Source organism: Chelonia mydas, chromosome 4 (genome assembly GCF_015237465.2).
Source record: "Chelonia mydas isolate rCheMyd1 chromosome 4, rCheMyd1.pri.v2, whole genome shotgun sequence".
NCBI lineage: Eukaryota > Metazoa > Chordata > Testudines > Cheloniidae > Chelonia > Chelonia mydas.
Window position 1 is genome coordinate 28,861,920 of NC_057852.1, and position 26,662 is coordinate 28,888,581.

The following is a 26,662-nucleotide window of genomic DNA, read 5'->3' on the forward strand; positions in this document are numbered from 1 at the left end:
TCTGCCAATGACTGCAGTGTGGGGCATGGATTTCACTTTAAGTGAGTAGCTTAGGGTTGCAGATATAAATCACAGAACCTGTTTCAGGTCTGCCAAAGTCCAGAGCTCTTAATGTTTGCATGTATCACCGTCACCCAATGTCTCAACTACATTTAAAATAACCACAGACTAACAGACTGTACGATATTGCTACTTTCACCTTCTAAATCATTTGTTAAAGGGAGTTTGTTGCACCAGAATATTGTTTATGATTAGTAGTAGTTTTTCCCAGCAGAAATGAAAAATAGTTTACTGCAAGAAGGCAGTCTTCCGTTTTGGTAATTAATGGCTGTGTCGAAAAGTCAATTTATAAAACAATTCAGCAGTATTTTCAAAATATTTAAGAATAATTTAAGATTAGACAACATTTTAGTAGCTAGAACACTTTGCCTTAAAAAGGAATAACTGATTTTATAAGATAAAGTATGTTCCTAGTCTTAGTTCTCAGTATCTACATGAGCTGAGCATACAGTGAAATAGCTGTTCCTTTTAAATGCAAGCCACTGAATTTAAAACAGAACTAGAATGACTAGTCAACCTGGGGTTTTCTTTAACATGTAAAAAAAAGTAAGATTTTTGCACATTTTCACACTGAAAATAATTTTATTTTGATATGTCTAATATTACATTAGATATTATAAATCAGACAAGTCTTTTTTTAAAACTTAACCTTTAAATCTTGAAAATGCTTTCAAATTAGACAAAATAAAATAAGATCTTCGTTGTTAAGATACTACCTTCATTTCACCGGATTTCTTTTGCAAGCCTTCTATTAAATTTATTAGGTGTCTTGAACATGATTTGCAAAGACTGTATAACCTCTCCCGCACTGTTTTTTATAAAAGTCCAAAGAACAAGCATTTAGAATTCCTTCAGATTTTTAAAGCAGGTGAGGGACTTTATATTCTCCAACATACACTTGTAAAATATCAGTCACAATTGAGCAAAACAGCCAGTACCAGCAGCAAGTTCAGAAATGTCATTTCAAATGTAAGCCATTTCCAACCACATTTCAGTTTATTCACATTGAGAAATGCTTTTTACTTTGTCAGATTTCAGATTGCTGAGCAGAGCAAAAGGGTATAATTTTCTAAAAATGGACCCTGTAATGCAGGGTGGACAAACTACAGCCCAGGGGCTGCAGCCGGACCTCCAGACGTTTTAATCTGGCCCTCGCGCTCCCGCCAGGGAGCGGGGTCTGGGGCTTGTCTCGCTCCGCGCACCTCCCAGAAGCAATGGCATGTCCCCGCTCTGGCTCCTACCGCTTAGGGGCAGCCAAGAGGCTCCACATACTGCCCCCGCAGCTCCCATTGGCCAAGAACCACAGCCAATGGGAGCTGCAGGGGTGGTGTCTGTGGACAGGGCAGCATGCAGAGCCGCCTGGCAGTGCTTCCGAATAGGAGCTGGAGCGGGGACATGCCACTGCTTCTGGGAGCTGCTTGAGGTAAGTACCACTCAGCACCTGTACCCCTGCCCCAGCCCTGATCCCCCTCCCGCCCTCTCAACCCCAGCCTGGAGCAGCCTCCTGCACCCCCAACCCCTCATCCCTAGCCTCACCCCAGAGCCTGCACCCCCAGCCAGAGCCCTCACACACACCCCTGCACTCCAACCCCCTACCCCAGCCCGGAGCCCAATCCCACACCCTGAACTCCTCATTTCTGGCCTGCATCCCCAACCGGAGCCCTTACCCCCTCCTGCACTCCACCCCCAATTTCATGAGCATTCATGGTCTGCCATACAATTTCCATACCCAGATGTGGTCCCTGGGCCAAAAAGTTTGCCCACCCCTGCTGTAATGGGAATTCTTACCCACATACTGAGGGGGTCGGGGTGGCAGGGAAAAAAAGCATTTAAAGATCAGTGACACCAGAACTCTCAAAATTGGGTGGATAATTTTAATTCCTAATGGAAGCTCTGCTCTGTGCAAACTTACAGTGGCACAATATTAAACTATCACAAGTTTGAGGTATTAGCTGGAAAAGAAATATATACACCTCTAAACACATGCACACACAGGATTCACAAGTCTAGTGGTCCCAAGACCAGCAAACCTTGTTACTGAGTGAAAAGGAATCATGTATTTGTCAGGGAAATTATACATGCAAAGAAGCTTTAAAAACTACATTTCACATAACCCTTAATATAAGGAATATTTATGTTTCTGTTCAACATGCTTAAAAAGGAAATTATTTAAACATATTGGAAAAAATTCATATCTTTAATAGTGAGTAACCAAACTGAAAAAGGAGCTTGAAACCTGAAGCTTTCCTTCAAGATTACAAAGTCATCTAAAAGATTACACCAAGAGGCCTCATTCTACCTATTTCCCCTTAAACACAGACTAGATCTGCATGAAAGTTAAAAGGATGGTTTTCTTTTTCCTTTTCCAAGTTTCTCCTATCAGTTCGCACCCTCTCCCCGCCCCCTTCTTCAGCTAAATTGATGGGATTAGAAATATAGAGGCAGCCATCTATTCTGTTAAGTGCCCAAAACTGGACAGTCTGATCACTGTGTTCATTCATTCCTCTATCCCACTATGTGGAGGAACAAAACGCATCTCCATGCAGATTTAATGGACGAAAGGGAATCTTGTGTTGGTTCATGATGATGAACCTAAACTTACGACGTGGTTAGTCAGTGGATTACAATCCACACAGTTCAAGTGGTAGGCTGACTCAGTTAGGGAAAAGGTGAAGATTCCGAAAGATCAAAATTGAAAATTTGTCAATTAACAATAATCAAGCATTGTGGGAAGTTTATCCATTTTCATAAGATTATAAATGTTTCTGCTATGATGGTTAATACCCAAAAAGCAAATGGTTTAAAAAAATTTTTTTTAACAATGCCAACAACGTTACTCTCAAAGTTAACAGTAGAAGGTGAAAGACTGAAATGCTCAGAGACCTTATCAAGATAGTTCATGACTTACTTGCCCCTCCCCATTGAGGCCCATTTCCAGTAAATGCAGTTTTATAGATATATAGGTGTATGCATATATTAGTATTTGCATGTGCATGCATCATATAACTATGGATCTGCATGATACTATATAAGTATTACATACCATATTCAAAAAGGGAAATGAAGTTGTCACATAATGCAAGATTGCCTGTATTTTTATAAGTACAAATAGCGGTTGTGAATATTCAGTATTTCGCTTGTTCAGATGGTTGTAACAAAGAACAACCTCAACCCTCTCCCCCAAGACCATAGGAGCAGATTTTCAAAGGCGCTCAGCATCCAACAGCTGTTATTGTACTAAACAGGAGCTGCTGGGTGTTGGGAACTTTTGAAAATCTGACTGCTTTAAGTGCCTAAATAGAAGTTAAGCTCTTTTGAAAAATCCAGCTCCACAACAAATTCGGAGTACTTTTGAATATTTGGCCTTGTGTTAAAAACAAACAAACCACCAGTTCAGGCATAAAGAGATACAAATCATTCTTGCAGAATATGAAAAAGGCAATTAGTTTTAATGAAAGTTGAGGACCCACTATCTCCTACCAAAAATAATCATAGGAACATAGGATAAAATAATGGATTTGGTGGACTAAGGTAACTTCTAAAGAGATTCCCAGTGAAATAAGATCCCTGTAAAATCTTCAGCTGCCTCATTAACAGATCATGGGAGCTTCTGGTATAATTAAAATGGCTACATGGGGGAAAACCGTGAACAGAGGTTTAAGATTAAACTGTTCCCTACTGTACACCAAGAATGATTTAAAGTAAAATGAATGGCTTTGCTAAGGTGTATGGGCCTGATACTGCAAATGGCTAATTCCACTTTTGTTCCCCCCCGCCCCCAAGCCCCACTGAAGTCCCCAAAGAGCAACTGAATCACTGTCACCTACTAACTCAAACACTCTCTCACTCTTTCTACAGGCATCATGTACCCTGTATCCCACAGGTTCAGGAAGTCCCGTAATTTGTCAGCATGTGTTGATAGATGGAACATACATACTCCGTTCGTGGAATTAAATTATACTGTATTGTATTTAATAAATGACATTTGCCACTGAGTTCAATGAAATGGAATTTTGCCACGGATTTCAAAGAAAGCAGCTTCACCAAGAGGGGGAAAAGTATTTGGCTATGTAAAATTGTTATTAAGCACTACATCTTCAGCAAAATCTCTTCCAAGGTCCTGAGAAATCTGAGCTCCACATTTTCTGGTTTCTGCTAGAGTGACACCACAAGTACTACAAAGGATAGGAAAACAGGAGGTTTAAATAATGAAAGATTTTGATCACACCTACAATATATCTATGGAATGTGATGTTTGTTCCCTTTGGAAAAGAAACTGAGAAGGTTGCAATGCAGGCTCTTAAGCAATGTAAACTGTCGTGGGATAAGAGAGAAGGTCCTCTCATGGATTGGTAACTGGTTAAAAGATAGAAAACAAAGGGTAGGAATACATGGTCAGTTTCCAGAATGGAGAGAGGTAAATAGTGGTGTCCCCCAGGGGTCTGTACTGGGATCAGTCTTATTCAACATGTTAATAAATGATCCGGAAAAAGGGGTAAACAGTGAGGTGGCAAAATTTGCAGATGATACAAAACTACTCAAGATGGTTAATTCCAAAGAGTTACAAGCGTTACAAAGGGATCTCACAAAACTGGGTGATTGGGCAACGACATGGCAGATGAAATTCAACGTTGATAAATGCAAAGCAATGCACATTAGAAAATGTAATCCCAACATATAAAATGATGGGGTCTAAATTAGCTGTTACCACTCAAAAAAGAGATCTTTGAGTCATTGTGGATAGCTCTCTGAAAACATCCACTCAATATGCAGCGGCAGTCAAAAAAGTGAACAGAATGTTGGGCATCATTAGGAAAGGCACAGAAAAGAAGACAAAGTATCATGTTGCCTCTATATAAATCCCTGTTATGCCCACATCTTGATTACTGTATGCAGATCTGATCGCCCCATCTCAAGAAAGATATATTGGAATTAGAAAAGGTACATAAAAGGGCAACAAAAATGATTAGGGGTGTGGAATAGCTTCCATATGAGGGAAAGATTAATAAGACTAGGACTTTTCAGCTTGGAAAAGAGATGACTAATTGGATATGATAGAGCTCTATAAAATCATAACTGGTGTGGAGAAAGTAAATAAGGAAGTGTTATTTACTCCTCCTCCTAACACAGGAAGTAGGGGTCACTAAATGAAATTAAATAGGCAGCAGATTTAAAACAAACAAAGGGAAGTATTTCTTCACACAACATACTCAACCTGTGGAACTCTTTGCCAGAGGATGGTGTGAAGGCCAAGACTACAACAGGGTTCAAAAAAGAACTAGATAAGTTCATGGAGGATAGGTCCATCAATGGCCATTAGCCAGAAGGGCAGGGATGGTGTCCCTAGCCTCTGTTTGCCATAAGCTGGGAATGGGCGATGGGATGGATCACTTGATGGATTACCTGTTCTGTTCATTCTCTCTGGAGTACCTGGCATTGGCCACTGTTGGAAGACAGGATACTGGGCTAGATGGACCTTTGGTCTGATCCAGTATGACCATTCTTACGATCACTTTGGTGAATTAAATAAAAAGGGTGAAAGTTTCAGGTAATGACGCCTACCTTTGAGTTCCCGTCAGTTTTTCGTTTTACTATTGCATTTTCCTGTGTTTTCCTCTACTTGTTGCTATGTGAAAGACCCACACAGAGGACACTGATTCCCCTGTAATAGTGAGTCAGTCAGTGAAACTACTACAAAATAAACAAACTTGAAAAATAGATATTGTTTTGCCTCTTCATCATAATAGCACTCTTACTTGTTACTTGTAACAATAGGTCAAAGATTTCCAGAGGGAAGTTTTTAAATTGACTCTGATCCTTTAAAACAGGGGTCTCAAACACACAGCCAGCGGAATTATTTCCTGCAGCCCATCATAGGCGCCAACTCCACTGGCAGCCAAACTCCCAGGATCCCCTCCTCCCTGCTCCTCCGCCTACTTCACAGCACTTCGCGCTGCCAAACAGCTGTTTGGCAGCACTTAGGACTTTCCAAGAGGGAGGGGGGAGGAGCGGGGACATGGCATGCTCAGGGGAGGAGGTGGAGAAGAGGCAGGACTGGGACAGGGATTTGGGGAAGGGGTTGGAATAGGGGCAGAGAGGAGGCGGAGTTGGGGCGGGGACTTTGGGGAAGGTGTTGGAATGGGGTCAGTGAAGGGGTGGGAAGAGGCAGGGCAGTGGCAGGGCCTCATGGACTAAATGAGGAGTCTGACGTATGAAGTTCAGCATGTGAGATTCTTTGCTGTAAGTAGTTGGGAAGAATGTTTGTTAAAAGTGACAACATATTTTGTATGTATAGTTACTTTAAAAAGTTTCTGCAATTACAGCTGTGTTGATAGACTGTTAGTATAGATCATCCTCAGTGTTACTGACCACATAAGGAATAGTTACAGGTGTTTATATTTTATTAAAACCCCTCTTCGCATTACAGTTTTTAAAAAGTTACTACATTGACTTTTAATAGCATACTATATTACTCTTCATTTTTTTCATTTTTGACTATACTTTTGTATCATTGTATGAAAAGGTTTCAGTTATGCAGCCCTCGGGCCAACGTACTAGTCCTCATGTGGCCCTCGTGGTGATCTGAGTTTGAGATCCTTGCTTTAAAATAAAGTGCTAACTATATTTTAATGGCTATAAACTTTGTCTTTTGTAATCTTACAAATAAGTCTTTTTTTTTTTAAAGTCCTAAATTCACTTTTAAGTTTGTTTTTAGGTAAACAAACAGAACTTCTACTGAAATGTTTACCAAATGTGCAAAATATATATTACCGTAAACTGGTAACAAATCAGGGTTCTCCACTGACTAAAACATAGATGTTATGTTGTGGGGATTTTTTTTAAAGGTCACCTTTGCAAAGGAAATAAATGGGCTTGTTTTTGCTTCTTTATTATATATCAAGTTAGCCTACAAGGATCTCTTTTGTTAAATGATTTTTCTCAGCTGGTTTTTCAGTTGAGAAATTCAGGTTCTGTGCAAGCTGGAAATCTCTATGGTGACTGGAGGACTAGTGAAGTGACTGACTCACAAAAGTCCAGATTAAAATCCGAGCGGCTAAAAAGTGCAGGGATTTTTAAGTCAGGCTGCTTAAAACTCTGGTTTGTTTTTTTGATAATATTTAACTTAAGACTAATTCACATTTTTGAGAAAGGATATTTATCCCTTCAGTTAACATCTTGCTCACAAGAAACATACTTTGAGCTACCCAGAAGATCCTTCAGCAAAACCAAGGAAAAGGAGACTTGACATTCCTGATATTAAGTTTTTTTTAAAAAAAGTAAAAACCCCCAGACTTTTATTTTTAAAATACATTACAAAGAAGCAAAACAGGACACATGGCCAACTTTAAAAGAATCCTTGCAGATCACCTTTAAGGTAGGCAGGTATAGGAAGTAATACCCATGCTTCCCCAGTCCCCATACCCTGGTCTCAGTAAGAGAGACTGCAAATACTTAATCTATTAAGTGTTAAGCAGCATTTTTTCAACCAATCAAAACATGTTTTTTAAATGGAATATGCTTAGAAAGGTAATTATTTTTCTAATAATTTATAATTCAATGGAATGTAGCAGCCTAGTTCTAACTGTGCAGTAACTACAGGTTTATTGTAAGCAGCTTTATTAAAAATATTTCTTAACTGTGATTTCACAGCCCCCATATTTTATAAACACACTATGAAATCATTTCCTTTTGTGTTCACTGAAAAAATGGCACCCACAAGCATACAGGCATATCTATGAAGCAGGAGGCCAGTGCATTTGCTCAAGACCATTGAAAAAATTCTTCTATTACGACTATCTAGAGAATTTGACAAGTTCTTTGATGTTATGTCCTCCAAATTAGCATATTTATGATGCTTTCGGGATACTTTTAGAATTTAGGTAATCCACATTTGCTTGCTTTCTTTACTTCTAAGGCAAACTGCAAACATTTGGATGATTTCTACAATAAACAGATGAATGTGATACATCATTTGTCTCTCCTTGCCCCAAAACCAGATTCGTGGGGACATTCAGCACAGAAACCCTGCTTCGTTTCAGTTTTCAGCTCTTCGCTTTGAAGTTCACCTTTGATTTCTACTATGAACATTACCTCTTCCAAAAGAGCAAGAATGTTTTGGTTTGGCTATTAGCTTTGTACGTCACCAGCCAGCCTGTTCCATGTTACACCACCATATACAATACTGGGCACTTCCAGTGAGACACTTTAGAAAAGGTAAACACAAAAGGCTTAAGGTCCACTCAAATTAGCAGCATTTAATGTGGCTCTGAGGACTAATTATGCTCACAAAGTACACCAGTGTAAATCCAAAGTAAGCCCAATGAAGTTGAAGACTTCAGTTAAGTAGCTACACTGTTATAACCAGAGAGCAGAATTTGCCTCCCCACAATTTGATAAATTTAGAGAGAGAAATTCTCTAAAACAATGGACTGCCCTTATTACCAAATAGCCAGCATTCACAAATGAAAGACAAAATATTTTGCTATGTTGCATTGACAAAAGTACAATGATGTAGAAATTTCACCTACTACACTCAAAGCACCTACTCATTTCTTTCTATCAGCACCACACACCCTGTATCCAGTTTTTTCAGAATGCCCCTTAATTTGTGACAGCATGTGTGGATACATATAATTTACATGTTCAGTCCATGGAATTAAATGATACTTTATTGTATTTAATAGTTAAATGGTATGTTTTCTCATCTACAGGAAGTCCATCCAGCAAGATTCTGGACTGAAACAACTTTATTTCTTGTAACTTCCTCTTGTTCCTGTACTTGATCAAATTTGTGGGGCTCTGATCACAGCAAAATGTTACAAGGCAGCTAAGCATTTAATAGTTAATTGTCAGAAGTGTTAAAAGGCACAACGCTTGACTTGAGCAGTGATTTTCCTATTCCACTTGTGTTGAGTGAATAGGAATCAGTTTTAAGATACTAGCTTGAAATGAGAAACTGCGAATCTCCCCAGAGGAAACATTGTTTTTGTTTGTTTTTTTTAAACTAATTACTATTGCAGGTTTTCCCTCTACCTTTTCAGTGAAAAATAAGGAACCTGGGAATGCATGTTCAACATGCTTATGGACTTATATACAACTGAAATACCAAAGGGCAGAGTTGCTGTAAAGTACTCCAAGTACTAAAAGCAATGTTCATAACTTCTGCATAGCACTTTACAAATATTTACTTTTAAAAGAGATTAGTGAAGCTCTTGGTTTTCTTAGTATTGGTCAGAAATTCTTAAAAACGACAACAGCTAACTGCTACTCTACACCAAATTAAATTTATCCCAACATATATTTCGGAATATACACTGCTATATTTTAAAAATATCAAGTTCCTCTAAGCTGGTAAAGCCTGAAGATTTTACATAAAGTTAGAGATAAAGTGTTTAACATTTTTTTTTTTAAACTACACACACTTGACATCTGAATAAGGAGTGATGTAGTCATACTATTTATTTCATCAGTGAAACAAAATGTTTTATGGAGCTAAATTTCTGAGATTTTAAATAGAAAGTCATTTAACTTGTATATACACAAAGTGTTCTTTCCATAGATATTTACATGACAAATATGTTAGAGGAGAACCACTATGACTAAGTCTCTACAAGCGTGGCATCCTTTCTGAGCTACTCTCTCTGCTGAAAGAATTCATGGAAACCTTTGAAGTAAAATCTAAACAATTAAAATATGTAAACTGACTTTGTTCTATATTTCATAGTAGGTAAAGAAGCCATTAAATGAAATTTCATCATAAGGATTCTGGAAACAGCTACACAGTAGAGTTTTACATCCACCCTCTTTTCAACTTTCAGGATGAAGCTAAATCTCTTCTCACTTGACAAGAGATATAATAGCGTACTTAAGGATGCACGGGTAAAATTCTAGTTCATCCTCCTCGATAGATACTGGTGAGCCTTTCTAGTTCTTTGCAGTTGTCCATGGGCAAGGAGTCTGCTTTCTTTCGGAGGCGATCATCTCGGTACACTTTTGCTGCGTACAGCAAGTCTGTTTCTTAAAAAAGAAAGATTTTTAGGGTTAAAGTAGTAATTTCACGTGTATGCAGGACTCTCTCTCACTCAGAACTACCCCAAACATCTAAATCCTCCTCACACCTTGCATCACTCTGTTTGCTACTCCCAATTGATAATCATAGTGACATCAATGTGTCATTTTATTGCAGGCTTCCCTCTGCTGGATTTCCGTCAGCATTGCTTGCCAGTTTGAAGGGCAATGCCGGTAACAGACTTTCAGTGTTCTTATATTTCAATCCGTACTTTCTGATTTCAGAGAGATTCCCTATCCCCCATTACTTGCTTACTTACTGTACACCAATAAAGATATTGATCACTTCACCCCTGTGGTCAATGATCTTCTGTGTGATCTTAATGGTACACCTCTAGTTACCCTGGCAGTGTTCAAAATCCATTCTGAGAGTTAAATGCCTTTGAGACCTAGTTGTCCAGCACACTAAATATGCCAGTTTCTCAGGCATAAAATAATCCCTGTGTTCTGTTTTACAGGAGTTCCTACATTGTGGAGTATCTGAATTGCGTAACATCTCTTTTTCAGTCTCAGGTTAAAATTCTAACGAATAAGTCATTAATTAAAGACAAACAGCTTTGGAAAGAAGTTTTTAAATAGCAAAGAATGACATCTGAAAAACCCACCATTGAACACGGAGCAGATATTTTCATAAATAAAATACAAAGCAGGAATAGCTTATTACACATATAGAAACTCTAATTTTTAGGATTTGCTATTTCTTTGGTTTTTAAAAGCTATTTAGGAAGTTTTATTAGGTTTACAAAATCAATGCCATGTAAACATCACAAACAAAATTATCATATTACTGCATAATGAGAAATTATCATCAAATCCCTCCAATTTAACAGGGCATTACCATATTACAGAGTGAGCCTTTTTACACCATCTAGGACATATTGTTTCCAAAGTCTTTATGAAATTGAGTGAAACTTCTGACTCTTCTCTTGTTCAGCTTCACTTCTGCCGTTGCCAGTATGTACTCTAGAGTATTTTATCTTTTCCTACCCTCCTTTCCCTGGGCTTCAGAATCTGCCAAAGTTTTTTAATCAGCTCATTATTATTTTCTACCTCTGGGGTATACTCTCGTATGTCTGAAATGTGGATTTCTATCCAAAGAAACTGGACTGTATTTTCCCTCGTTTAAAGTCTCTAACTATACAATACTGATTTTGGAAGCTGAATGAGAATTTAAACAGGAATCCCCATCTTTAGCAAATCTTTGCCATCCTGACAGCCACTATAATCTCCCCTAGCTCTCTCCTCTTTTTTTAAAGCTTGGGCTAGAGCTGGTTGGAGAATTTTGATGGAACCATATGCTACTGCATTCTACTGTCTAAAGTGAAACACTTTGAAAAAATAAGTTCATTTCACTTTTATTTCAGAAGAAACCCCTGAAAAAAGTTCTAATGTTGAAACATCACATTTCAACTTTTTGGAATGAAACATTTAGATTTTTCATTTTGAAATGACTATTTTGATTTTTTTTTAAAAAATTTTTTGTATTATATACTATACAAAACATTTAGATGGTCATAAAAGAAACATTTCAATCAACCTGCAATGATTTTCTTCAGGAATTTTCCTTCACAGATCATTGTAAAGTTTTAGGCTTCCATTCTGATTCAGAATAAAGTCAAATTCCAAAACCTTGGAAGTGTTTGCAAAATGCAACTTCTGCACACAGCTCTAGTTAGGACAGAAAGGTTTTGGAAAAATTGCAGCTTACCCCATTTGAGTACAAGCTGCAGATGCCCTCTGGCTTTTTTCATAATTAAATCTTTCTGCTGATAGTAATGAAATGGCACAATGAGGACTGGTAAGAGGTCCTCGTGGAGAGAGCTGCACCCTATGTGCTCTCTGACCCCCCACAGCTCTGACTGATCAACTCTGTGACTGAAGATCTTACAAACCAAATTGGATTTCCTGCTTCGGAGTTTTTAGGCAATCCTTTAAGTCCAATATTGTTTCTCCTTGATCTATTTTCCGTATCGTCCAATTTATGCTACATCTCTCTCTCTCTCGTTTGTCCTAGGCCAGACATTTCTAGCACAGTGACTCAATATTCCACATCAGTAACTTCCTTCTTTACTGCTTGAATCTTGGATGTCTTACATCTGGTAGTCAGACTCAAAGATCTACTCCTTAACGTTCGCCCTGGTTGGTGGTTGATTTTCTTTGGCCCGCTCATTCCTCCTTGTTTTGGGTGCTTTGTCTTCAAATTGAAGTCAGAGAGGCCTCCCCCATATCGCGAGCCTGAAAGACTTCTTAGTGAGGGTGTTTATTTTTTTTTTTTTAAATTTGGGGATGTTTTTGAATGGTCCTTCCTCTGCAATCCCATGCTCTGCTTTCGGGGGTGGGGTGGGGGAGTGGGATTAGCAGATATGGGGGATGAGGGGTCAATAAAGGCAGATTACTGTGCTATCCCCTCAGAACTCAGACATACAGCAGCAATTTAGTTCAGTCACCTGGTGATCCCCTACCTGGATTTGCTATTTTAACCACATTATAGTTTGTGAGACTTCCATTAAATATTCAAATTGACGTGTTTAAGCCTTGAAGAAAATAACCCATCCAAAACCCATCTCCAACCCTGCTTTGGATAGGATATTTTTTAAATCAATTTTTGATTTAGAGAACTTCTATAGAATTCCTACCCTCCACATCCCTCCCCACCTTTTTTTTTTTTTTTTTTTGCAGCATCTTGCATTATGCAAAAACCTGCTGTAAAACAGAAACAAAGGGACTAAACAATAATATGGTATTACTTCACAAAAAGATTATGTTGCATCTATTATGAGATGGTACCTATGTACCCTTGCATGTCTCATTTTTTTAGCAATTATTTTAAGGAGAAGTCACATCAACATTTAAGCTCAAATCTACAAATACATTTGTACGTTTCCTATTCTAAATAGCAAATGTATCCTGTAGAAAAATAGGATTTAATTGAAAACCATTTTTTTAAGCAGGAAAATGTTATCTGACCACATTTTATGACAGCAAATTTCAAAATGAAAGTTTTCATTCCTAACTGTTTCTCCTTTCAGTTTAGATTTCAAAACAACTATTTTGCTTTTTACTTTTGGAATCTTCACCCACCCCTCTCACCCTTATTTACTCCCCCCATCTTTTACTACTGGAAAAAAGCAAGCATAAGGGGCAGTAGAGATTAACAAACCTCAGAAAGTGGGAAAAACTATTTTTCTCTCTGTCTCTTTTGTACTTTTCCCCTCAGGATGATGTTGGCTAAAAGCGTGGGTTTTTTTAGCGTGAGAAGGTGGAGAATATATTCTTAAAAAAAATCGAAAGTGAAAAAAGTAAAAACAAATTAGAGAGAGTACTATTTGTGTTTACTTTCCATTTTTCCATGTTTAAACAAGTGCGGAAGAGCACCCCGTCCTACTTTCACACACTTAAAAAAAATCTCTATCGCATCAGTGTTTCCAATGGGGGAAAAAAGGGGAATGTGAAGAGGGAGAGAGAGGAAAAAAAATATCAGAATTCAAAACTCAAAATTTTAAATTTCATTTCAAAATTTCTCAAAAACCGTGAATGAAAAATGTTTGTTCAAAATCTTTCATGGGAAAAAATTATTTCGTCCAACTCTAGTATTAATGATTCTAAATTAATTAATTCTAAGCTTTACCTAAAGGATGTTAATTTATTTTGGAGGGACAAAAAATAGGGATCTAACTTTTATTTATGTCTGTTGATTGATCCATGACCAATGAGTGGAAGACTTCATGATCTTGTAAACATTTGTACTGGTCCAAAGAATATCTAGTCCCTGTAGATTGTGAGATATTGGATGTTAAAAAACATGTCATTTTTCTTTCTCACTTCAGTTTTGATGTGATTTTTTGCAGCCCTACCTTCACAGTCTGACAACGTTTTACGTCGCTCACAGGTATTAAAGGATTGGATTTGCGCTCTATCCCTTCTAAAAAGTAGCTGGTTAAATTATATTTGAATTAATGGGGGTAAGAAAAAAGTTAGTAGCCTAAACAACCTGTTTAAGATCTGATATTGCACAAGTTGCTAGTTGTTGGGAAGGGAGATAAAATGACAGAAAGTGAAACATTTATTTTGGGCCCCAAAGATGTACATGATATTGAAATTTCAATGTGTCATTTTTAGTGTGGTCCAGGACTAAATACAGGAAGTTCAAGACCTCAGGTCAAAGTAAGTTTTCCTTCTTTCCCATTATTAATGTAGTCAAATTAATAAGTGTGTCATTCAATGCCAAAAATTTACAGCAATTCACTTTCTAAGAAACGGTCACAGTTAACAGAACAAGGAATCTATCATTTTGTAGGTGGCAGTTGTTTCCTTCAGTCGTCAAGTAAAAACCTTGGGAATTAACACAGACTATTGGCGTATTTTTAAAATGCAACAAACGTGAAAGTCTGGCCTTTGTATTGGTTCTTTCATGCAAATCACATGTAAACACCTTTTAGTAAAAATAGTCACTTCATTCTATTCTAACACAGAAATAAGCTTTTCATGGTAACACATGTTTTTGAGAAGTGCCAAACATTACTCATTGGGTAAACTTACTTTGCTGCCTCTCCTTCCAACAGTTATTTCGAATGTTGGACACATAGTCCTCTTCCACACTCTTTTCCACCTTCTGTAATGACACTCCTTTGTATTCATTTCTGAAGTCCTTGCTGACATAATAAATGACACCCAGGTTTTCTGTCTTCATTTTGATGGTCTGCCCTGTACCACTGTGAGAGACACATAGAATCATAGAATATCAGGGTTGGAAGGGACCTCAGGAGGTCATCTAGTCCAACCCCCTGCTCAAAGCAGGACCAATCCCCAATTTTTGGCCCAGATCCCTAAATGGCCCCTCAAGGATTGAACTCACAACCCTGGGTTTAGCAGACCAATGCTCAAACCACTGAGCTATCCCTCCCCCCCATGTTTGTTATTCTTTTTATATACACAATATGTACGTTTCAAATGTTGCCATTGGTGAGCAGCAATAAGGTCTCACTGAGTACACTATTTCAAGGTACAGAAAAGTCAGAGTTGTAATGAAAAGCAGTGGGAGTGTCATGTTTAACAAAAGAAAATGTTTACATTCATATGAATATAGAACTTCTGCCTTTTACCTCTCTCCATCTCCAAAAGTAATTTTAGTAAGCCATCTTTGTTTTAAAACATTATAAATAAATAAGTATAAAACAGCCAACCAACACTGGAACCTGGCAAAACAAAAAACGAGGTCCACAGCCTGCAACATTTCACTCTAAAATGTTTTACTGCAGCCCTTGAGAAATCCACCTGCATGCTGGCACATTGTGGATTAAAAACGCATGGTTTGTGCGTGCTCTGGAGGAGTGGTGCTTGTATCACAGGAGCTTAGCCTCAAAAGGGAAGAAGATCTCTCTCCTGTGGAGCTCAAACGCTGCAGGAGAAGGAGCCTTCCTTCTATGAAGTTCAGCAAGAGAGTGAGAACCCTACAAGCAGCGATAGCAATTTACCTCCTGCATGATTTGTCAAGGGAGTTATTTCTTTCAAGAAAAAATATGGAGTTTTAGATTCCCTTCCATCTGAAATAGATATGAGTTTCAACACCTGTATTCCCTCCCAGACAGGCAGGGATAATATATTGTAACAAAGTCTACTCTGGGGGAAAAGGGGGAATAGAGACTTTCTCCAGCTTTCATTATAATTCAGACCTTAACAACACAGGTCAGGAGGTTGTTTTTATCAACTGCCTGACTTGATACAAGTAGAAGATGACTCTGCAAAGCAGATGTTAAAAAGCCATGCAAAGAAATAAAAAGGGCATTTTAAAAATGGAGAAGTATTTTTTTAACAAATTTAATCAGCATTACTTACGATCTTGGGTACAAGGCATAAGGAGGATTAGAAACCATCAACTGGCTCAACAAAGAGACGAGGATCAATACAATAATAGGCATCAGCTGGATGAACATAGAAAAGCCTCCCTACGGAACAGAACAAATAAGATTTGGGCATTTCATAAAATCGGGATCAAGATAGTATGCAAATTTGGCAGGGTTTAATCTGGGATTTGCTTTTTAAGATTGAACACTATACCAATAACCTAAAAATCCAAAAGACCAACTGCTTTGTAGAACAACTACAAATTTTAGGTACTGTCAGATATCCCTACCCCAAAATCACTCATAATTATTATTTGTACTGTAATAGTGCCCAGAGACTCCAATCAAAAATTAGAACCCCATTGTGCTGACACTGCACACACACAAGAGAAAGGCTTTCCCTATCCCAACAGTTTACAACCTAAGTAATTAGTTAGTTAACAGGAATGCAATACATATTGTATCATACAACACTGAAGAGATGCATTTAAAACTCCAGAGTTGTAATTCAACGCCCACTGAAGTCAATGAGTCTTTTCACTGATTTAATGGACTGGACCAGGTTTATATAGATGTCAAATAAGCAACTAAATGCAGGTACACAGCACGCCACACTTAGGGCTATTCTGAAATTCTGAAACAGCTATTCTTAAGTAACTGCATGTGTGAATGCTCTTAACTTAATCCACTTTTAAAGTAGATTAGGATAAATGTGAATAAGGCGCTCTTATTCCAGAACAAGAGCGTCCACACATGAAGTTATTCTCAGGAGTAGCTATTGTGTTTTAAATTAACTTCCTACCTTAATATCAAGGTGGAAAAAAATTGGACTTTTTAAATTGGATTTTTTAAATTTTTGTTATTTAAATAAGAAGTTCTTTTTTAAAAATAAACCCATTTGAAAATGAAATCTCAATTTAATACAAAACATGTTAAGGCCTAAACTTATTAAAATTTAGTTGTAAATGTGTAACATGTTTTGATAAGAGAAATTTATATATCCAAAACATTTAGTGTTGTTTTAATAAATTATATAGCTGTTTTACGGTGTTAAATTAAATTCCAGTTACCATCCTAATTCAGCTTGACACAAAATCATGAGCAAAAATTATTTACACGATATATAAGCGATGTATCAGTCACTATTTTTAACATAATAAATGTAAAATTAATAACCTGAAAATGTTATGTTATATAATTTCTGAAATAAATGCCTATAGTTAGTGTACCCTCCGAGGCAGCAAAAAGATGTACCACATCTAATGTAAAGACTATTTAGTTGTAAATCAAAATATGTTAATAGTTATATCAACCAATGAGAATGCAACTTTCTTTAGAAAATAACTGAAGTACGGATGGAAAAGTTCATTAAAATTGATTATTTAAATCAACGGTTTCCACTTGGTGATTTAAATCAATCTGCCCTGCTCAATCCAAATTAATTTTCAAGTACATACAAGCTCTTAGTGACCAGTCACTAGCTTAAATCAATTAGGGTGTTAGTTTGGGCTCTTTTGTTCTGTTTACTGCACCTTATGCAAATCTTCATGTCTGTTTACCAAAGGAGCTAGGCTGTCCCTGTAAAAATATTTCACTTGCAAATTGAGCTGTTCCTACAGAGCCAAGATTCCCCTGCAATCATGCCATGTATATGACTATAATCTTCTTTCTCTAGCAGTAGATTCAGGTCAAAACCACTCAAACATACATCACCCCTCTCCTCTTCTCTCTCATGTCCACTATGACGGTGTTGATTAGGATGACTGTAGCCAGCTCGACCATTAGAAAATGAATGTACACTACCTACAAAAAGAAGCATCAACAGTCAAGAAAACACCTGTTATAAACACGCAAGATGAGTGAGAAACTAAAATGCCTTGATGACTATAGACTGGGGAATTAATATACAGAGTGAGACATTTAAAATAGCTCATATTTAAACTTCTTCTATTTTGAAATTTGCATTAAATAAACTAGGTCTTATTTTTGAAAACCTACAATATTTATGAATTTATGATTTCATGTACTCTTGAGGTCACCATAGCAATCAGAAAAGGAAACTGTAGCAATACATAGAGGAAAAATTGCTTACAGTAGATTAGGAAAATAAAAGTTTGGATTAAGTATTCTAAAAATCATCATATGAACTCAGTAGTGCAGCTCTGATAAATATCCATGAAATATTAATGAGTAAATACCTGATGGAAACGCTCCTCCGAAGAACATATTGAATAAATCCTCTGGAGTAATATCAGCTTCACAACCTCTGTGGAAATTAAATCTACCATTGCCAGGGTGATTGCATGCTTGCTCTTCACTGCCTGTAAGGTCATATTGCTTTCGTTTTTCTGGATTGCTCAGCACAGCATATGCATTTCCAATCTCTGAAACAGGGAACACAGAGTGCTCACACAATTGAACAATAAGAGCTGTTCTGTAATTACAGTTGTAATTTCAGTCAAGAACTTGCTGAAGATTAGCATCATTCATAGGCGATACTGTACGTTACAAAATCAACTGCAGTGGAACAGGGTGCCCAGAAACATCTTCAGTTTCCTACTCCCTCCAAGGCCCTGCATCATGGTAAAGTAGCTATAGAAGGCTGGACAGTTACGTTTATATCTTCAAAGGAATGTCTTCATCTGCTGAAATATTTCCCCCTCGTTGCAATTTAAAAAACTTAGCTTTAATGTGAACTCAAAAGTCAGGTAATTGCAAACATTTGGCTTGATCCAACAACATTAGCTCTACCATGCAGCGTCTTCTGTATATTTTATGGGTTATATTAATAGGAATAATACATTAAGATTTACATTCAATAAGACAAATAGAAAATACTACACATGCAATATGAGAGTTAATATTAGTGAATCTACCTTCACTTTTGGAATTACCTGACCTGTGTGTGCTTGATCTTGGTTACTGAGGTGCATGTAGAGCCATATTTTTTTACACTGTCATGTGACACTGCTGGCAGTGCTGCTTTTAAATGACAGACCAAGCTACAAGAGATTACACGGAAACCCTGCTGTAGGACACACACTTCAAATACAGTTATCAGGGTTACTCTGCCTCATGGTAAAGATGGTGGTAAGAGTTTGACATCCTCAGTTGTGGAGAGAAATTAGAAAGAAGTCAGTCAGCTCATAACAAATACACATGAAGAAAACTTATTGCAAAAAATGTTTTAGACAACTTTTTTTTTTTTTTTTGCTTATGTTGTGCCACGAACGATCACAAACTGCTAATAACTGATCACAGCAATTCAAAAAGTTGTGTTTTTTTTTTTATAAACAGAATTTAGAGGAAATAAAAAGACAACCTGATCAATGTTCTTAAAATAAAAAGAATAGGCCCTTGGACAACTTAGTAAAATATGTTGTCTGGCAGTATTCCAGAGACTGATCAAATGATACTTCTGAAATGTTAAGAAAAATACACACTTCTATTAAAGCAGTCGGGACTCCAACATTCCCCTGCACCATTTTCAACCCATACACTGAAGTAATGTGCATTTGCTGAAGAACCAGAAGACGAGTAATTTTGTTTAAAATGTGCATCCTGAATGAAGAGTGAAATAGTGAAAGTTTGATTTTGGAAATCTCCAAGTTAATACACCAGATCCTCGTTAGAACGTAGGGTTCGGAATCCATGCGTTAACCGCGTTATAGCAGGGGCCGTGTTATCATGGATCCCAATTTAAATGTTTAAATTTGGGATCCATCACCATGCCCGCGCTATATGCAAATCCGCGCTCTAGCGAGGGTCCACTGTACTTGAAAGTATTATTAGTCACAAGGTGAAAAAATTTAAAACAATTTTTTAAATTTGACAGGGACCTTTTAAAACAAATAATATAATTTATAGAATAAAGTTTAGCTATCAAAAACATGTGTAATTATCTTAAGACAATTATTAGCAATTAACTTGATTGCTATGAGTAATCTATTTCCCATCTTAAACCCTTAATGTGTCATAATTAGTACTCTTGGGCAGGTCTACACAGAAAGTTTTGTTCAGGGCTTAAACTAGAAATAAGAGCCTTGTTTTGTGTTTTGATTTGTTCCATCACCAAAAGACCATGTAAAATGAAAGAAAAATACCATAGTTAGATTGCACTTGAGAAAAACAATTATTTCTGAAAAGTTCACATTTTCCTTCAAGTATGCATGCAATATTAAAGGATGCTTTTTCGCCAAAACCTTTCCCATCAGCAATTTAGCCTGATCCAGGAGAAATCTTGGCAGTCCTAGCTGTCTGGATATTAAACTGAGCTAGGGATTGGTCAAAAAGCAGTTGGAATTTGGTCCGTTTTGAACAAATCTGTTTTTGTCTGAAAAAAAGAGTTATACACACAAAACTCTAAGAACAAGGTAACAGCATATCATGTGACTGAATGAAAACTGCACTTTGATTCAAACTGCTTGGTTTTTTTTAAACGTCCAATAGCAAAGGCACAATCAAATCTATACCTCATCAAACTGCACTGGCATTAAACCAAGCATGAACTTTCTTGATGTGATTTTGCATAGTCAGTCTAGATGCTTGGAATGGCAAATGTCAATGTTTACACTGAAAAACAAACTACTTGTGTTCCTAAGATAAATTAATTATATTAATTAATATGCTAACATTATAAAACTTTTGTTGCCAGTATAGATATACACTAAATAATGCAAATCCATCTCTCATTTTGTGTTCTTTTAAACCAGGATGCGACAAGATAGAAATATCTGAAAACATGGTTTTGTAACAGCTACCACCAGTAAGTACTGTTCTTACTCTGCAACCTGTTCTTACTACAAATGCCCCACGGACCAAAAGCAATGGTATATATGTAAATGTTATGATGGCATTAGTATGCAAAATCATGTAAAATGTCTTCATATTAAATTAACCATTTTGCTTTATTTACATGCATACACTGAGATGTCCCTTAATTTATACATACGACCAATCATTTTCCAAAAAAGTAATTATTTAAGGGCCCTTTTTGACCTACACAACAAACTGTTGCTTGGTCCATTCTATGCAGATAGGATTAATCAGTACTAAACCACTGTGCTTTAACACAGCTAGTTCTGTACAGTAGATGGGCCCCATATATTCTAAAAGGCTTTCTCCATGTACAAAGTTTAATTATAAAAACTTTTACTTTTAAAAGCATCTGTTGCTCCAGGTGCATGGTTTTTGTCTGGATGAAATTTCAAAGCAAGCTTTCGATAAGCCTTCTTCAAGTCTTCTTCACCTGCATCTTTTGACACTCTGAGTACTTCATAATAATTTTTACTTTTCTTTATACTGCAGAAAAGAATAAGCGAAAAGATTTCAAACAAAGATCTAAATACAATACAGTTGAATATAACTGCAAACAGAGAAGTCACTGCAGATATCAAAATTAGCATATTTATATAACTAAAGATATTCTATAAATTAATTTATAAAAATTGCACCTTCTCGCACAAAGGTTATTTTGCTGTGTACACATTATTTAGTGTACTCAGAGATTATTCTTTTTAATCCTTTTTATGATATGAAGCTAATACAACGGTAAGAGACGGAACTGGATTCTGTTCTGGCTTGCACAACTTCCACAGAATCAGAGAATCTTTTTTGCTAATGCTGCCATCAATCAGAAATAACCCAATTTGACTTAGCAGGATGGGTAGTCAGAAAAATATGTTTTTATATATAAACAGAAGATCTGATTTGGATATCCATTGACAGGAAATATCAATGCGCTTAAGCAATTACATGAGATATTTTGATAGACAGGCATACATGTGGATCCCAGAAACCTATTTTACTTCTATAAACTGCTTGCATAAATCCAAAGAAATAATAAATAAAATAGCACTAATCCTATATCCTGATGACCTAGAATGCTTAACATTGCATTAACTCTACAGAAAGCCTTAACAACTTTGATACTTAAAACTTTGTTTAATCCTGTAATATCAGGACAATGATGTAATAATTTGCTGCATTTTAAAACACCCAGAAATGAGGTGGAGACAGAAGTCACAGGGGATAGACAGCACCTTAAATCCATGGGAACAGGAAGGTTTGATCAAAAGCAGGGCATTAATTTTAAATCCAAACTGAATTATGGGGTAGAGAGTTCAGAAACATAAGTAAAGTATTTTGGAACTGCAGGATTCTCCCGTATAACTAAACTAGCAGGGTTTGCCAATGTTGCAGTACATTGACATTTGGTGAAAACCGGAAGAAAATATTTGGTGCAAGCAAAAAACAGAAAAGTTAATGCCCAGAAATTAAATAATAAAGCATCCAAGGGGCCTCCTGACTAGTAGGCAGCAAGATGGCTAACACTACCTTCAGACTAAGGGTTGCCTTTAGGGGTTTTATACCACTATAAATGTATGGGAATAAGATAAGCACCTTCACCTTCTGTAAGAGTATCCACACTAGGAGTTTGTATCGCTTTAAATATGCCAGTTTCTAAAGTGATAATGCCTTAGTGCTCCAAAAGCTCCAGCCCAATCAATCATCAAAGTTGAATAGGTATAAAGGTAAGCAGGCCTTTGGCTGGCTCACGAAATGAAGAAATTTTATACAGGAATGGGAATTCTACAATTAAAAGTATGCTAGCCTAAGAAGTCAGGCCAGACCATTTTACAAGATATTGTTAAAATCACAGATTGATCAAGTGGTGTCTCATTCAAGGGATCATTTTTCCTGTGTTTAAGAAACTGAGTCCGTGCTTAGGCATGACGACCACAAGAACATTTGCCTTAATTTCTGAATTCGTTGTTTCCTTTGAAGCCTTCAGTATCTGGATTACTTTTATTATGAACACAACTTGAAAAACACGTATTGGTACACTATACGGTAATGAATGACCACGAATTAACAGTGTTTGTTAGTGTTAAAAAAGTTGTTAAAAACATCTGAACACTCCAATGCCATCCAACTAATATTACTCACCCCAAAAAAATCTTTACAGCATACAAAAAATTCTCATAGAATTAAGACAAAACACACAGGTTTAATTCTTTAAAAACATTTAGCTTCAATTCACACCAATTGTGTATGAGGTAAACAGACAAGAGAAATGAAAAACTGTACATTGCCAACGACAAAACACGTGTCCCAAACCAAAGAGGTCTGTACTAACACGTCAATTGTTTCACAAGTTAACTGTAAGTAACTTAGTCTTTCTCGTTAAGGTTAATAGTATCTAAATAACACTTCACATCAGTAAAAAACTGACATGTACAATTCATGTTCCTCAGAAGTCTGGCTGTCATGCCAAGAGAGAAAGGGTGGTGAGGTAAAGGGTGGAATTGCTTTTCTGAGAGATTTCATGGAGTTCTTTGATGGAGTTTGAGCATATCACAGCTGACACTCCCCCACAGGACAGTTTTAAATCAGATGGACTTTGATGCCTGTCCAATTTATAACTGCTGCAGGAACTTTTTCATAAAGCCTAGCAGGGTTTTCCTCTGTCACTTTTCTCTTGAAAAGCAAATATTGCAGCTTCTAGCTTGCACTGTTCAGAACGGTGGTTCTCAATCAGGGGTATGCATACCCCTGAGGGTATACAGTGGTCTTCCAGGGGGAACATCAACTCATTTACATATTTGCCTAGTTTTACAACAGGTTACATATAAAGCATTAGCAAAGTCAGTCTAAAACCTAAAATTTCATATAGATGACTGTTTATATACTATATACTATGTTCTATATACTATACACTGAAATGTAAGTACAATATTTATATTCCAGTTGATTTATTTTATAATTTATGGTAAAAATAAAAAAGTAAGCAATTTTTCAGTAACAGCGTGCTGTTGCTTACAAAATAAGACATAAAAATAAGTAGTTTTTAAATGAGGTATAACTTGGTGGCATGCAAGACAAATCAGACTCCTGAAGGAGTCCAGCAGTCTGGAAAGGTTGAGAGCCACTGGTTTAGAAGTCAACATGATTGCTGAAAACTTCACATTTTTAACAACCTAATTAAATAAATGTTCCAATTTCTTTGCTTGTTTTTTTGTTTTAATCCACGATGAACACTCCTACTTCCATTTTCAGTTCGTTTTTTGACCTAAGCAGTGACAATAATTTGCAACATTATCTGTTTAAACCCTTTTATCTACGTTCTTGTTCATCATCTGCACTAAGACTACAAAATGGTCTCTCTTTTCACTGAGTTTGCAGAAGCAGATGAAGAAAGATTGGACTGGACTTCAATAGGGCCACATGACTTGCAGTCTTTGCTGTATAGTTTTGGATCAATGGAAATGTGTTCAGGCAATTTTTTGGCTTACTTTCTAAATTCAAGTAAACTGCAATTACAGTAAATTTTAATCTTGTCTGGTAAAATTCTTGTTGCTATTATCTCATCCTTCTCACAGATTGGCACAGTTCCAATTCAGATTAAGGACTCTTCCTCCAAGCCTTCCTCTTGTACGAATAAAAGAACACAAGACACGGCAAGAGATGCAATACTTCAATTAATTCTTCACAAGAATGTATCTCAACCACAGCAACATTTCTAATCATAGTAGGAAATTTTAGGTATTGAGCAATTTATTTGTGCTAAGGTTTTTATATTATTTTTTAAGAATATAAGACCTGGAACACCTTATGCATTTTAAATTGCTTTATTAAAAAAAAAAGATGTAAAATATAACATTTCTGTGTTTCTTAGACTCCTCTTCTGGGGCTGCCAGAGTCAGTTGCATACCCACACTTGACAGCACTGAAAGGAACAGGAAGGAGGGATTAACATGTTTCACAACTAATTCCTCGTTAAAGGGGTTTTAAAAAGTGTATAAAAACAGTTTAGAATAAATGTGTTCTGTGGATCTCTGGTAGTCCACAGAACAATTTCAGGTGTTCTGCAGTGCTGCTTCTAGTGGAATGGTAAAGCATGTATCCACCTGTGATACTGGCAAACCAGCTAACCTGTGTATGACCCATAACAACTTAACAAGAGGCATTACAATTGTATCAGGAGAATTCACTTGCATGTGAACATCAAACAGATGTACTAGACAAGCAATCACTAACCCGTTCATTTGTAGTAACAGAAATCAAGGGTAGATGCTAAATGTGTTTGTCTGTGTATCTGTATCCTGTTAGAAGTTTACCATTGTAACCAAATTAGCTTTTAGATTCTAAATATTTTCATGACTTAATTGCCTTACATTATGTATAAGAATGTGTCCAGTTAATCTTAAGATCAAAGATGTGAGATACTGCAGAAACTAATATTATCTACATTGTCTTCAGCTTATCTATCCCTGTTATGCTGAATGACCGGATGTTGCCTTCTAGTGTAATTAGATTATGGTGTATACCCAGGGAAATGTTAACTTCAAAGTGGTGGGTCAGTGCATGCTCAACAAAGAGGAATCCACAGTCATATGCTGTGCTCAAAGCACTTGACAGCCCGCTTTTCGGGTCTGATCCTGCATCTCTTGTCTGCTGAGCTTTAAACAGGGAAAGTTTCAGCCATGGGACTGAGATCTTCCAAGTAGTTATTTGGAATACCCTGAAAAATGCAAGGAAAGACTAACGGACTCTACATAAGATGCATTTGGATTATAACCTTTTGGGATGAGTCCAGAGAGACTTTTGCAAGCCAGCAGACTCATCCATCACTGCTACAAATCTGATATAAGGACCTTGCAAGCATTTGTAATGTATATAATCTTTTAGCAATTCAATAACTTTCTTCTCTCTTTCTCTCAATAAATTTTTAGTTAGTTTATTAAGGATTGCCTGACAGCGTGACATTTGGGTAAGATCTGATACTCACATTGACCTGGGGGGTAAATGTCCAATCCTTTGGGATTAGTAGAACCTCACATATGGTGAATTGGGTTTTCGGTAACCTCTAGTTATATTATACCAGCTTGCCTAGATGGGAGCCAAGGGCTGCATTGCCTACAGGGGACTGTGTTTGGCTTCTTGTTAACCAGTGTGGTGCTGCAGAAGCTCTTTGATACTGGTCTGTTGACTACAGAACAAACCACCAATTCTGGGGTATTGTACACCCTGTTTCTTGCAGTCTGCCCTGAGTGTGGCACTCTCAGTGTGGCCCATACCAGGCGCCCATACCAGGCACCCGGTAACACCACCTTCAAGCAATTCTCGTTCCTAAAAGTTGTAACCCTATCCAGGACCCTATTACAGTTTTTGTGGAATTGGGAGGATGGTGTGTGTGTGCGTCTGTATTAAATGAACTAAAACAAGGGTGGAGGGGAAAAATCAAGCTTCTCCCACTGCTGTGTGGCTGCTTCCTGTCTTTGTTATGCTTGTTTTCTGTAAATTCAGCTGTGATCAAGAAGCAAACTCTTTGCTTCTGTAGTAAAATAGAGCTTTTGAGGTGGAGATAGCATTAAAACAGGAGGGAGCTGGTTTGATCTGACCTGCTTTTGGCTTTTATATTACTGTCACTATGTACATTTTGAACAAGATGATCACTATTAGCAGGAAAGATGTACACATTTTAAGAAAATAAGTTATTTTCAAATACATTTCAGCTCACGAGAGAAGAGTTTCTCAGTATGTGAGCTGTCAAACTTCTGCACTGAACGAATAATATTCTTTTAAACTCTTCTTACTATTCATAGCATATCACTCAGTACTTATGCAATCAACCGAGAGGTATTGCATCTTACACTTCTCCCCATTGAGCAACTTGTTTGCACTATCAT

The 26,662-nt window shown here is 37.0% G+C and overlaps 1 protein-coding gene across 4 annotated transcripts in view; it reads right to left on the minus strand.

The window, feature by feature from the left end:
- Positions 1 to 622: 622 nt before the first annotated feature.
- Positions 623 to 26,662, minus strand: part of DNAJB14 (DnaJ heat shock protein family (Hsp40) member B14) — a 38,609-nt gene continuing 12,569 nt past the window's right edge. For 2 of the 4 annotated variants that reach the window (XM_007063022.4, XM_037896962.2), the window contains 6 exons: positions 21,127 to 21,272; positions 18,170 to 18,355; positions 17,680 to 17,774; positions 15,964 to 16,073; positions 14,668 to 14,840; positions 623 to 10,077 (listed from right to left, as the gene is read on the minus strand). In XM_007063022.4, coding sequence (XP_007063084.1) covers positions 9,953 to 10,077; positions 14,668 to 14,840; positions 15,964 to 16,073; positions 17,680 to 17,774; positions 18,170 to 18,355; positions 21,127 to 21,272 — 835 coding nt within the window. In that variant the 3' untranslated portion in view covers positions 623 to 9,952. Of the gene's footprint in view, positions 10,078 to 14,663; positions 14,841 to 15,963; positions 16,074 to 17,679; positions 17,775 to 18,169; positions 18,356 to 21,126; positions 24,700 to 26,662 lie in introns of those variants that run through there. The other 2 variants (XM_043545234.1, XM_037896963.2) reach the window with 2 other exon arrangements.